This window comes from Ziziphus jujuba, chromosome 8 (assembly GCF_031755915.1).
Source record: "Ziziphus jujuba cultivar Dongzao chromosome 8, ASM3175591v1".
Classification (NCBI taxonomy): Eukaryota; Viridiplantae; Streptophyta; class Magnoliopsida; order Rosales; family Rhamnaceae; genus Ziziphus; species Ziziphus jujuba.
The window spans coordinates 26666619-26679308 of record NC_083386.1 but is presented as its reverse complement, the minus strand read 5'-3'; the positions used below and the strand labels follow the sequence as shown (position 1 = coordinate 26679308).

Genomic DNA, 12690 nt, shown 5'->3' with positions numbered 1-12690 from the left:
TCAGTGGTCCTTTATCAGCATTTCCTTCAAATTTGACAACTCTAAATCTCTCCAATAATTCATTCCATGGATCTGTATCCTTCTTATGCACAATCAGTACTGGAACTTTAAATTATTTGGACCTTTCCAATAATTTGCTGTTTGGAAGCCTTCCCACATGTTGGACACCCTTTGAAAATTTGATAGTGCTTAATATGGCAAATAATAATTTGTCTGGGACAATTCCTAATTCCATAGGATTGCTTCCATTAGTTAGTACATTGCATTTAGGCGGCAACAATTTTGTTGGGGAGCTACCTTCTTTGAGGATGTGTAGTACATTGGTGGTAATAGATGTTGGACACAACCGATTAATTGGAAGTATACCAACATGGTTGGGGGGAATGCAATCCTTGAGGATTCTTGTCCTAAGTTCAAACTCGTTCAGTGGAACTATACCTCCCGAGTTATGTCATCTTACATCTCTTCAGGTGTTGGATCTTTCTCATAACAAAATTTCAGGAACTATACCACGATGCCTCAATAATCTCACCTCTATGGCTGAACAACAAAGTCCAATCGATGCAACAATTAAATATTTATGTCTATTCTTACATCCAGTACAACAATGGGAGTTCTTCAGGTTATGGTTCTGAATATGTTGATAATGTTCACCTGATGCTAAAGAAAATGGGGCTAGTTTATAGTAAAAATCTTGGATTAGTAAAAGCCATGGATCTTTCAAGTAACAATTTGACAGGAGGCATTCCAGTACAACTAACAAATCTTACAGGACTCATCGGTTTAAATCTATCAGGAAATTTCTTGACAGGAACCATCCCTCGAGAAATTGGCAAGTTGAAGCAACTAGATTCTCTTGATTTATCAAGGAATCAACTTTCTGGTGGAATCCCTTCTAGCCTGTCCCAACTAACCCATCTAGGCACCTTGGATTTGTCTCATAACAGTCTGTCAATCCCAAGTGGTACACAGCTGCAGAGCTTCGACAAATCTACATATGAAGGAAATCAAGATCTTTGTGGCGTCCCCCTGCCAAAGAAGTGTCCTGGAGATGAGGAACATAACGTGCCAGAAGCAGCAAAAACTAACACTGAACATAACGTGCCAGAAGCTGCAAAAACTAACACTGAGCATTCATGGTTTTGTTATGAGAGTGCAGCAATTGGATTTATGCTGTCCTTTTCCGGAGTTTGTGGATTGTTACTGCTGAATGTACGTTGGAAGCATTCGTATACTCAGTACATAGACGAATTAGGAGCCAGAATTTATCTCAGAATCACTGGTGGTAAGCCATATATCTAGCGCTGAAACTACTTGAGGGTTCCTCGCCTAAGTTCAAACTTGTTCAGCGAAAGTATAGTTGCCATAGTCTATAAAAGAATGACTTGTGCATGCAAGCTTTGTTTTTTATTTTCTTTGCGAGTGCTCATGCTTTGTTTTGTGTAGTAGTTATGGAATCCTACATTCATGTTTTGATTTGCTTTCTAATCTAGCATGGGAAATTTGTAATATATAAAGAAATTGTTGCATCACGCTTGTTTTCAAGCCAAGTATTTATAGGAACTCCATCCATGATAAAAATAAAAGAGACCATGGAGAAAAACAAAAAAAGTGCAATTTCATAGTTGACCCCATAAAGGTCGTCTATAACTTCATAATGTGGGTTTGATCTGAACGGCTTAATGAATGTTCATTTTACCCAACAAGTTGTCTTTTCAACCTACTCGATTCCAACAAAGAGGAAAATACTTAGTTCTTTCCAGCACATTTTTTCATGCCTATATATGCATTATTTCCACTCCTTTTTTTTTTTTTTTTCTGAGAAATATTGAAGCTACGTCACCACCTACCGAGGAAAAAAAAAAAAAAAAAAAACGTCACCACTCACTCTCCCTTTTGGTACACACACCCATGAAGAAAACAAATGGTCTTGTTGAAATGATATTACTATATTATGGAGAAAACGGCTCACTTACAGAACAAAAAGTTAAACAAATAACAAAGCAAAAATACAACAAAACCTGCTCAGATGCATGAAACCAGGATTAAGCCACCAACCTAGAATTCACATTCTTTAACATCAAGCCGGACAAGAATGTAAGAAAAAGATAACTAATGAAGCATTCATAGAATAGATGTTACTCGCACAGAATTATCAGCTGATCCTGTCAAGAAAAGAGGCAAGGTCGGGTGCCAATCTACAGTGGTTATAGCAGCAGCGTGTGGGAGTGTTCTCAACCCATTTGTATGACCTCGAACCTAAGCCAAGTTAAGGAAACAGAAGTTTAAATAATGACAGAAGCACAATCTGATCAGGAATAGTAGCAGTCTGGAAATTTTCAGACAAAACAATACGACAAGTTGGCTACATATCAATAATATGGTCCGCTTCCGCACGCGCGCACACACACACACACACACACAGAGACAGAGACAGAAAGAGAGAGAGAAAGAGAGAGAGAGAAAGAGTTCAACCTGATATATTGGTGCTCTTACTAAACCAGATGTAACCAATAGTCTCTTCCCATTAGCATCTAGAGCCATTTCATGTCTGCAATGTCTTGAGCTCTCAGGGTCACAGAACCTACATTGTTGAAGGGCATGTCACAGAGATTTCTCTACTACAGTCCTGTAAGCCTAACCGGTATGACAAGTAGTTTCAAGGTAACAGTATGATAAGCAATTTGCTAAGACACTTGTTCCACAGTGTGAATATGCTTAGCATCAAAAATTGTTACTGGTTTATTCAGTCCCAATCCTACGACACACTGCCCATTGAAATCAGTTGGTCAATCTGGTGCATAAGCAATATATCTACTGTTGACACTATGGTTCCATGGTTCCAAGTAATGCATGTACCTGCTACAATTCCTTGACCAAAGCACTTGACCTTGGTTTTGCAAACTCCATTCAAAAATCTGGCATCAGATAACGAATCCTGTGTAAGTACACACTTGGAATAAAATGGTAGAATTCTAGCATATACAAATTTCAAGAGAAAAAAGAACAGTATCCCATTGCCTGATTAAATTCAAGCCATAAACAATGCAAAAGAACTTGCCTTTCCATCTGAGCCCAAGCTGAAAATGCTGGTTTCATCTGGGCCAAAAAGGATAGAGCTTATAGCAGAATCATGAGCAGGCCATCCAGTAATTTGCAGACCAGCAGACATGTCTATTCATTGTTAAGGTTTATGCATGGCCATATCCTGGCATTTAGGCACACAAACTCTGCTGTTCATCATCACAACCATTTAAGAAGACAAAAACTCCTTATATATACCCTTCTTGTGTGTGCCTTAACTGTAAAAAAAGTCAAAAACATGGTTCTCAACTAATATTATCCACCCTCCTAATTACAGAAAATGATAAGATGTGGTTTTGGATTCAATATGATCTACCATCCGATTGCAGGCATGTATAAAAGACCAAAAAATTGTCATACAAGGATACCAAACATGTGAATCATTCCATCAGTTGCAGAGGCTGCTAAGATCTTCCCATTGTGGTTGAAACTTAGGGATGTAATTGCAGGTGGATCTTTACCAAGAGGAAGGACTGACTTCATGAAATGCAAAAAATTATTAAGGCATCAAATGCAACAATGGCAATTGCTTGCAAACAAGATGTTCCAGGTCACACAAGCACATACCATGGCCTTCCATGTCTTCATGTTCCATACAGTTAATGAAGCGAACCCCAAATTATCAATATAACCTGAGCCATGCCTACAAAGATATTAAATTCCTCAAATCTTTCACATTCACGAGTGAGAAAACAAAACACACACACACCCCAATAAATATGATTAAATAACAACCCATGAATCAATCTCCTAAACCACAGGATGATGGGGATCAATGTTAACAGAACAGTGTTTACCTATGTCCTCTTTTAAAGTCATTTTCACAGCACAATGCACATATAACAATTTGGTCCAAATGAAAAGTTACAACAGGGCTGCTGCAAATGTTAAAACATACCCTCTGGATGCTGCTGCAGAAACAAAAATTGGCTCCACAGGGCTGCACTTTATATCCAATACACTGCAGCAGAGAAAGAAGAGGGTGAAAGGTGAATCAAAGCCAGCAGAAAAGAACATACTAACATGAATTATTCTAAGAAGAACCTTGGAAATGTCTCAGTTGTGTTGAGATCACAGACAACTCTCTTTGCATCGACATTCCATGCTTTAATGCCTCCATCAGCAGTGCCTATGAGCAGCTTTTTTTTTTTTTTTTTTTTTTTAACAAAGAACAACAATACTTAGAAAGCGCATAGTTTCAATCTTAAATAATTAAATCGTCAATCTAATGTCAAGCCACAAATGTGTCCACCTTAAAATTCCAACTCACATACCAATCTGTCAGATTTACACTCCCAGTCTAATGACATAATCTCTGCTCCACAATAGATGGTTGCATTTCTAGATGCAGGAGTTGATGAATCATATGTCCATATCCTATGTTACATATACCCAGAAGACAAATAATTATTGTAAATTTGAAGTAAAAAATTAAAGCAGTTGAAAGATGGAAAGAAATGAGGCCATAGGCCTTATCCATCATGTGCAACAACCTAGAGTTTAATCAACATGGCACCTAGGCACAGACAGATATGATAATATTCATTTGGCAAATGACCCAGGCATCTGAACATTTGCACACGATAGAGAACAGGAACCAATGGAATCACATAGCTCTCTGATTCAGCATTTCACATTATTTCCTTTCATCAAAAACGCATTTCACATTATTTTCATCTGCAGTTTATCTGTATATTTATAACCTACTTTCAACAATTACCTTACTGTGCCATCAATAGAAGCACTGGCTATATTGTTCCCAGAGGCCGAAAAGCGGCATCGACTGATTGGACTTGTGTGCCCCAAAAATGTCTCCTGAAAACCATGTTCTGAATGTTAAAACTACAAAAGCATATGTAAGGAATATACCATCTATCTAAAATAAAGATTCACAACATAGATGGGAAAAGGATTAATCAATGTCACCTGGAAGTCAACTCTAACTTCAGGTAATTCTTCTACGTGGCTTTCCCTGCCATTTTCTGGCACAGTACACTTAATAATTAAAAAATAACTTCTTAAGCATTATCCTAACCTACGGCTATGTCTACAGTCACTACACTTAAAGATAAACTTTATAATAAACATTCTCGGTTATGAACTCCATGTAAACAGGTCCCACACACATATAAACAACTTTGTGTAGCTTGTACAACAGCTACTGCACTAATTTCAATACACGAAGCTAAATGATATTAGTAACAGATGTATACCAATGTAGCTACTATCTTGAAGCAATTGACTGGTATCACCAATTCCACAATCCCTTGCATGAATATTTGACGGTGTTGACGGTGAATCTCCATCATAACCAGATTTTGACATGGCAAACTCATATTGATTTCCCACAGGACCAGAAACAACCCATTCTCGACCTACATTTGCTTCATCCATTTGTATGACGGTAGGAGGACAACTTTCTTGAATATCCCTGGATATATGAAGCTTTTCCTCATGCACCACACTTGACAAACTCTTAGTTTGTTCAATGCTTGCATCAATTAATGATGGAACATTACTGAATTCCAAAAAAAAAAAAAATTAAAACCAATAACTTATATTACAAAAGCTTTACGTTCCTATAAAATGAATATATAAATAAACCTGTATAGGAACCAGCATGCTTTCAAGGGAGAAAAGATAATACAAGCTCTTACCTTCTTAACAGACATAATTGAGCCTCTTTTTCCTCTAATAAAGCTTGAAGTTCTGACAACTTAAGATTGAGCTGTTTGATGTCTTTTTTCAGGCGACTGACAGTACTCTTTTCTGAACTGATCTTCAACAGCGCAGGGATGCGTTGTTTAGTCAAGGACATATTCTTTAAATCACAAGTAGTCATATACTACAATAAAATATTTTGTACAATGCAAAACGGTTTCTTCTTATTTTAGGAGAGACATCAAACGTAAAAATAGATGCATGATGTGGAAGATAGTACTCCAAAGATAGGATATTCCTTTTAACCATCAAATTTCAAACATCACATCCTAACAAAAGAAAAGTCATTTTTTTTTTTTTTTTAGTCCATTTGAGCTCATAAGTAAACATATGTTCAGAACATTCTCTCAGTAGTATGTATAGAGCAAATGGAACAGCAAAAGTCAGTTTCTTCACTAATGAGGCTCAAAAAAAGTCAGTTTCTTCACTAATGAGGCTCAAAAAGTTGTATATTTATAGAATGAACAAAGTAGTAGCGGTTGTGTCTTAAACATAAAAACTCAACATAAGATGACGAAAGATTTACCAGAACAAACTGGTTTCTATACTACAGTAGTTTTTGATACACAATAAAGTTAAGGAGTGTGCAGAGAACAAATTATAAAGACATCAGCAGCCTTCTAGCCTTCTAGCCTTCTCTCAGAAAACAATATTTATATACAAATTATTCTGAAAGGATATGAGTACCATTGAAGATCTCACTAAAGAAATTCCTGACAGAGAGATGCAGCGCCTCATACCATTCCTTCGAGAAATAAGTACGAAATTCCGGGTCCGAGCTCGGATTCTTTACATATGGAATGGCTACATCGCAACACATTCCCAATATCATAAACAAAGAAGACAATAAATCATTAGAACAAAATAGAAAAGAACAATAGAGAGAACCCACCAAACCATGGGGTCCAGTCCTGGCCCTTTTGCAACAGGTCATCCCCATTCAATCCATAAAACTCAACAACCTTGTCCCTCCTTCCTGACTGTATAGCATGAACAATATAGTAGCGTAGAATAGAGACCTCCAATTTACACAGAGTAGCAACAAATATTCTCTCAGATGATGGAGAGAGACACTGCTTGAAGAAATTCAGCAGACCAACTAGTTTTTCTGCCTGAAACTTAGGAACATACACCGAGAAGATTAAATCTATAATCTTATCCACTTGAAACCCTTTACCAATATCCGTTGATAACTCAGAATCAAACGCTTGCAAAGTGTTGGTAAATCCTCTAAAAACAAGAAACTCCCTCACAAGCTCCTCAGCATACTGCATATTCTCCATCCTGGTTTACAAAAAACCCTTCAGTGCATGAAGTCCAAACGTTTATAGAAAAATCGAAAATGGGTTTGAAAATTGTAATAAAAAGTTATCAAGAAAAAAAAAAAAGATTCAATTTTTAATAGGAAAAAATGCATTTTTTCTTTTATCTTCTCACTTCCTGGAGTGAAAAACACAGGTCGATCAATGCCCAACAATCTCAGAAAGCAATACAAGCTTGAATTATAAGAATCACAAGGAGGTGTTTTAGAAATCTAGATTTGAGTATAATTGAAGTTAATAGATTAAACAACTATGAGAACTGTACCTTCGTAACTGCAGGCGAACCGGAGGGACGGCCTGCGGTTTGTAGTTGCAGAGTTGAGGTCTTCCTGTCCTGTATAATTTCCTTTTTCTTGGAGATTTGATTGATTACAGGGAAAATAGGATACAGAGCTTGCGTGCAGTGAAGAAAACACATAATTAGAAAAATAAAATAAAATAAAAGAATTAGACACATTGGCTTGGTGCTTAAATTATGTTATATGGGCTTTTTGGTAATCCGGAGTCTGGACGGTTGACAACAAAGCGGACAGCCCAACTAAAATGATTCGGTGATTCTTTATACAATCTATTAAGCTGTATGCACCTTAATTGCTTGTTCTATTTCCAAAAAGATTCCAAATGCCATTTTCGTCTTTCTTTCGTGCACTTGTATATTCCAATTAAGAATTTTCACTTTTTTACCCAAAAAAAGGGATTTTCCATTTTTTTTTTTTTTTGGTTAAAATTCTAAATATACTTAATTAAATGTTATTAGATCGGCAATGATAAGAAATAGAAATTTTGGTAATTCCACTCCGGCCCAAAATGTCAATTTCAGGTATAGATGTTTATAGACAGACTTATACGAAATTGCTACTAACCTAACCTGCTATGAAACATGTGAAAAGTACTCAAACATGTCAATTTTTATTTTAATAAATTAATTGCAAAGCAATGTAACAACTACTGGGGCTTGTAAGCGATGCATATAATATTAGATATGCTTAGTATATTTGTTCCTAGTAGTTCCTATAATCCTCAAGTTGTATCTATAATGGTGAACGTGGAAGAGCTAGAGGCAGAGTTCAACAACTTGAAGCTCACCAATGAAAAGCAAGAACAAGTCTGCTTGACCTGAACAATAGCCCACCTTCTACAACAAAGCTTATTCTTCATAGCAATCTCATTCCAAACGCCATTGTCTTCAAAATCAGATCAATGGTGGATTCCTTTCACTGCAATGATACTATCCTCTGGTCTCTTCTTCCTGTCTTTCTAAGATGCTGTCGCAAAGTTTTATCAGAGATAGTACCAGTTCAACCTCAACCACATTGAGCTCAACCTCATGTATAAGAAAATCGATCAAGCTGAATACCAAACCAACTGTTTTTGTTTTGCTTGCATTCACTGCACTTCGGTTGTATGCTTGTTAGTTGTTATTTTATGGAGATGAGCATTCATGATGGAAGAAGAAGAGGCACCAACTGGTTTGTAATTTAATTGTGGTTTTGTTCATCCGATTCAGGTAAAATCTTGTTACATTTATTTGGTTTTAGTTTTAACTTGCTCAATTTGTGTATTTGCAATTGAAATAGAAATGAATTGTATTTAAGGAACCAAGTATACACGTGTCATAATTCTTTCAGGATTTGCACAAGCTTATTTTACAAAGGGTAATTTTTGTTTAAATTAATCAATATGTGATTACTTGTTATTAGTTCTAAACTTTTTTTTATTATGTAACAGTGTAGAAATGTTAAGTAGCTAACCAATTCAACCGATCTCTTTCTACTACAAATAGTATGAGAACAAAAAACAAATTAAATTACTCTTTCCGAGTAATGAATTCCACCGAAAAAAAAAAAAAATTAATTACTGTTTCGAAGTAGGGCCAATCTAGTTTCAAGTTTTTGAAATATTAGGAAAGAAAAACGATACAAACATTGTCAAACCCGGAGTGAAAAAAAAGTCTATGCATATGCATGTATCTTGACCATGCAATAATTAGTCCTTTATTCAGGTAGAAAGCAAATATTCATTAAAATTTAGTCTCTGTTTATGAATGTTCTTGCCATAGAAAAACAAATACAATGAATTTCATGGATTAACAAAAATATGGTGAAATTTAGTTTGTAGATACAGACAACATAAGATTAGTCAAACTCTTTGTCAGGCTCTGGCAATTTCCAGCAACTAAAGCTGCATTATATTCAAACAAAATTGTTTTCTGGTCTAGAGCTTGATCATCATCTAGGTGACATTGTGGAATAACTACATGTAGCATGAGTTGAAGGATGGCTATTGATGGTGAAGGAACTAAAATGATTGAATTCTCTCTTCATGGCTTTGTATACATGATCTAAGCCTTCTTCAATTAACTCCAAAACTGTCTGTGGCATTGGTGGCATGTTGATATGATCCACTGAACCTTCTAACATCCTCACTACTTCTCCCATTGTAGGTCTCATGAAAACCTCATCTTGAATGCACCAAAATGCTACTTTCAATGCTCTCATTAGTTCTTCCTCTACCACTGCACCTTCTAGTCTTCTGTCTGCAACTTTGGTCGGATTTCCCTTTGTCATCTCCTACAAGATTGATTCAATTTACTTCAGATCAATAAGAAATCAATAAGTTGTTTAAGAAATCAATAAGAAAGGAATTCAGTGCTAGACCTTAAAAGCCCATCCAGGGTAGAAGAAGTCCTCTGCATCAAAAGACATGTCAAGGTTTCTCCGACCACCAATGATTTCTAGGAGAAGCATGCCATAACTGTAAACGTCAGCTTTTACAGTTATAGGTCGGTTACTAACCCACTCTGGAGCTAAATAGCCTCTTGTTCCTCTGACCATTGTAACAACATGTGAATGTTCTCTTCCCATCAACTTAGCTAGTCCGAAATCTGAAACTTTGGGACAGAAATTCTCATCTAACAGAATATTTTCTGGTTTGATGTCACAGTGTATGATTCGATCTCGGCATTGCTCATGAAAATATGCAATACCCTGTGCAGTGGCCACAGCTATGTCAAAGCGAGTTTGCCAATCTAGCAGCTTGTCTCGGGAATGATACGATGGAAAGATCCATTTGTCCAATGACCCATTTTTCATGAATTCATAAACTAGAAGCCTGAAAATCATTAAGATTTCAGCACAAAGTTCAACATGTATTGAATTTCTAATAATAATTAATGCAATTAAAATAAGTGCCAATGAAAACATTGCTTACCTTTGTGAACCCTCAGAGCAGTATCCACAAAGACGTACCAAGTTCATGTGATGCATAGAGCCAATGGTGTTCACTTCAGTTATAAACTCTTTCTCCCCATGAGGCAATACCCTGTCAAGCTTCTTTACAGCGACCAAAGTCCCATCTGCAAGGCTTCCCTTGTAAACACTCCCAAATCCCCCTGTAAATGAGCATAAAATTAGCATCTATCAATGAAGGCTAGAAAACAATACTAGATAATTTATTAACAAAGGTACCAGTTACAGTCTGATGCGTACCAGTTCCAAGTAGCTGTGAGAAATTCCAAGTACGAATTTGTAAATCGCGGTAGCTAAAACTCATTGGAGCACCTGACAATATTAAAGAGCTTTCCATGGCTCTTTTTAAGGTTCTCTTCCTGTTTACGTTGTAATATAATAGCAAACAGAGGAGCCCTATAAGAACAGACATGCTGAGAACAATAGGAATAACCAAGATTTTCTTACTTCCAGAACCATCTGAGGAATCTCCAGATCGTCTTCTATTGCCTTCAGATGCTGTGTCATTGGGCCTAACCTTCACAAACAGAGTTGAGCCAGGGTCCTCATAACCACCAAAATCCAGGCTCCTCAAAACCCAACAATAAGGATTCTCATCTTCAAACCCATAAACGGAAGCAACACATTCACAGTCAGCCAAACAAGCATCCCCACACTTGGATACAGTCTGAATATCGCTGTAGTTGGCTATAACAGAAAAACCAGAATAATAGTAATTAGTTTGCTGCACCATTGAAATCCTAAACTGGGATGTCTGGTTTCCATGTCTTGAATCGCAATTCTTTGTCAATGAAGAATTGTCTGAGCACTGATTGTTTGGGCCAACTTTTGCTGTCCCTGGCAAGCATGTACAAGAAGCACTAGTCTTGCTTTTATCCAGACTGCATATCCCATTGCCACAAATTCCAGCAATATCACAAGGTTTTTGAACTGCAGCCCACTCTGGCACCCATTGCCGTGACCCATTAACATCATCATCCCACCGATACAGACGCAGATTCCCATTAGTCTCCAGAGACAGTCTCCTAAGAACTGATAACCGGGTCGATTGCCTTGAAGGCGCAGTTAATCCTCCATTATCATCATCATTCTTATAGATATACGCAGCCCCATCTGATGAATTTCCATATACAATTCCAAAGCTCCCAGCTTCGTCTAAAACCGCAACAACATCCCCTGTCACGTTTGATATATCAGGTGCATTCCAGTACGAATAGTTGGAATATAACTCGGGCCAGTCATCATAACTTTCAGGCATATTGTATGTCAGAGCGAGGGTGAGAGAAGTTGGTTGCTGAAGCATTTTGAGAGCATAATAACCACCATGGGAGGGTGATTTAGAGGTTGTTAGTTCCAAAGAGACTGACAGAGGCTGGTTAGGGAGAAGAGTGTCAGAAGGATATGAAAAACTCTGCCACACAGGGCGGTTGTCTGCGTTGTATAGAATGAAGTTGCCTGATTCCGACATGTCAGCACCTTGGACACCGGCATTGGAGGTGTTGGAGGACCAGATGGTGTTGTCACGGTCGAAGAGGACGAGGCTTCCAGTTGTGTCAAGCTCCAAGATTGCATTGTTGGAGACCGCAGAGTTTCTATATTTAGATGATTGAGAGAAAATGAAATTTGTTGGCTTAAGTGATTGTCATAACCTGCAAAAGCTTTAGTAAAGACTAGAGATGGGGAATTTTCCAATTCGGTCTCTCGTTTTCTTTCTTGTTTATTAATCCCGAAACCACATATCATATATATATACATTCTCATTTCTAACTCCTTAAAACAAGTTTAAATTAATTTTAAAAGATAAAAGGTGAAAAATGTAGTCTTCTTTCCAATATTAAGACATTTTCATGAACAGATAACAATCCAAAATTTTTCAACCATTACTTTATGCATGCACCAATCAAGAATAATACTGAAAAAGAAAAAAACAAAGGAAATTTAGTAGGACATACCTGTTAGCTGACCAAACCACTGTTCTATCTCCTGGAAGCTCAGCAAACCAGATTGCAATCTGAAGTTGATCAAGTTCATCATCCAACTGAGTGAACCCAAAAGCAAAAGTCCCATTATCTGAGACCCAAGCCCTGTTTTCTTTAGCAACCAATCTGGAACCCAAACCAATTTGGCTAGCAATGCAATCATCAAACCCAGCTACAACCAAGAAGATTAACAACAAGAAAGAAGAAAAAAAAGGAGCATTGGCCATGGGAAGTGAAAGCTTAAAGCTGAACTGTGGCAGTATAGTAGTCACTGAAACTAAATTTGTTGAGGCTCCCAAACTAAAAAGTTCAGGGTACGTCCTTATTTATTAGGAC

General features: G+C 37.1%; 2 protein-coding genes across 3 annotated transcripts; both read right to left on the bottom strand.

The window, feature by feature from the left end:
• Positions 1-1930: 1930 nt before the first annotated feature.
• Positions 1931-7560, bottom strand: LOC107414673 (uncharacterized). Of its 2 annotated transcripts, none has more exons than XM_060819669.1 (16): positions 7393-7559; positions 6698-7089; positions 6488-6609; positions 5742-5884; positions 5298-5602; positions 5011-5066; positions 4805-4899; positions 4359-4461; positions 4129-4223; positions 3983-4045; positions 3652-3727; positions 3453-3561; positions 3062-3174; positions 2860-2918; positions 2476-2584; positions 1931-2259 (listed from the first exon to the last, which is right to left on the bottom strand). In XM_060819669.1, exons 2-16 carry the CDS (start codon positions 7086-7088, stop codon positions 2125-2127), a joined length of 1974 nt encoding a protein of 657 aa, XP_060675652.1. In that variant the 5' UTR covers position 7089; positions 7393-7559; the 3' UTR covers positions 1931-2124. The 2 variants fall into 2 exon arrangements, 1 of the variants encoding a protein (XP_060675652.1); XR_009640378.1 differs by having other exon boundaries at positions 2220-2259; positions 2476-2768; positions 7393-7560.
• Positions 7561-9183: 1623 nt separating this feature from the next.
• Positions 9184-12690, bottom strand: LOC107414662 (G-type lectin S-receptor-like serine/threonine-protein kinase At5g24080). Its single transcript, XM_016022815.4, has 5 exons — positions 12328-12690; positions 10616-11967; positions 10338-10518; positions 9785-10238; positions 9184-9697 (listed from the first exon to the last, which is right to left on the bottom strand). Exons 1-5 carry the CDS (start codon positions 12579-12581, stop codon positions 9356-9358), a joined length of 2583 nt encoding a protein of 860 aa, XP_015878301.3. The 5' UTR covers positions 12582-12690; the 3' UTR covers positions 9184-9355.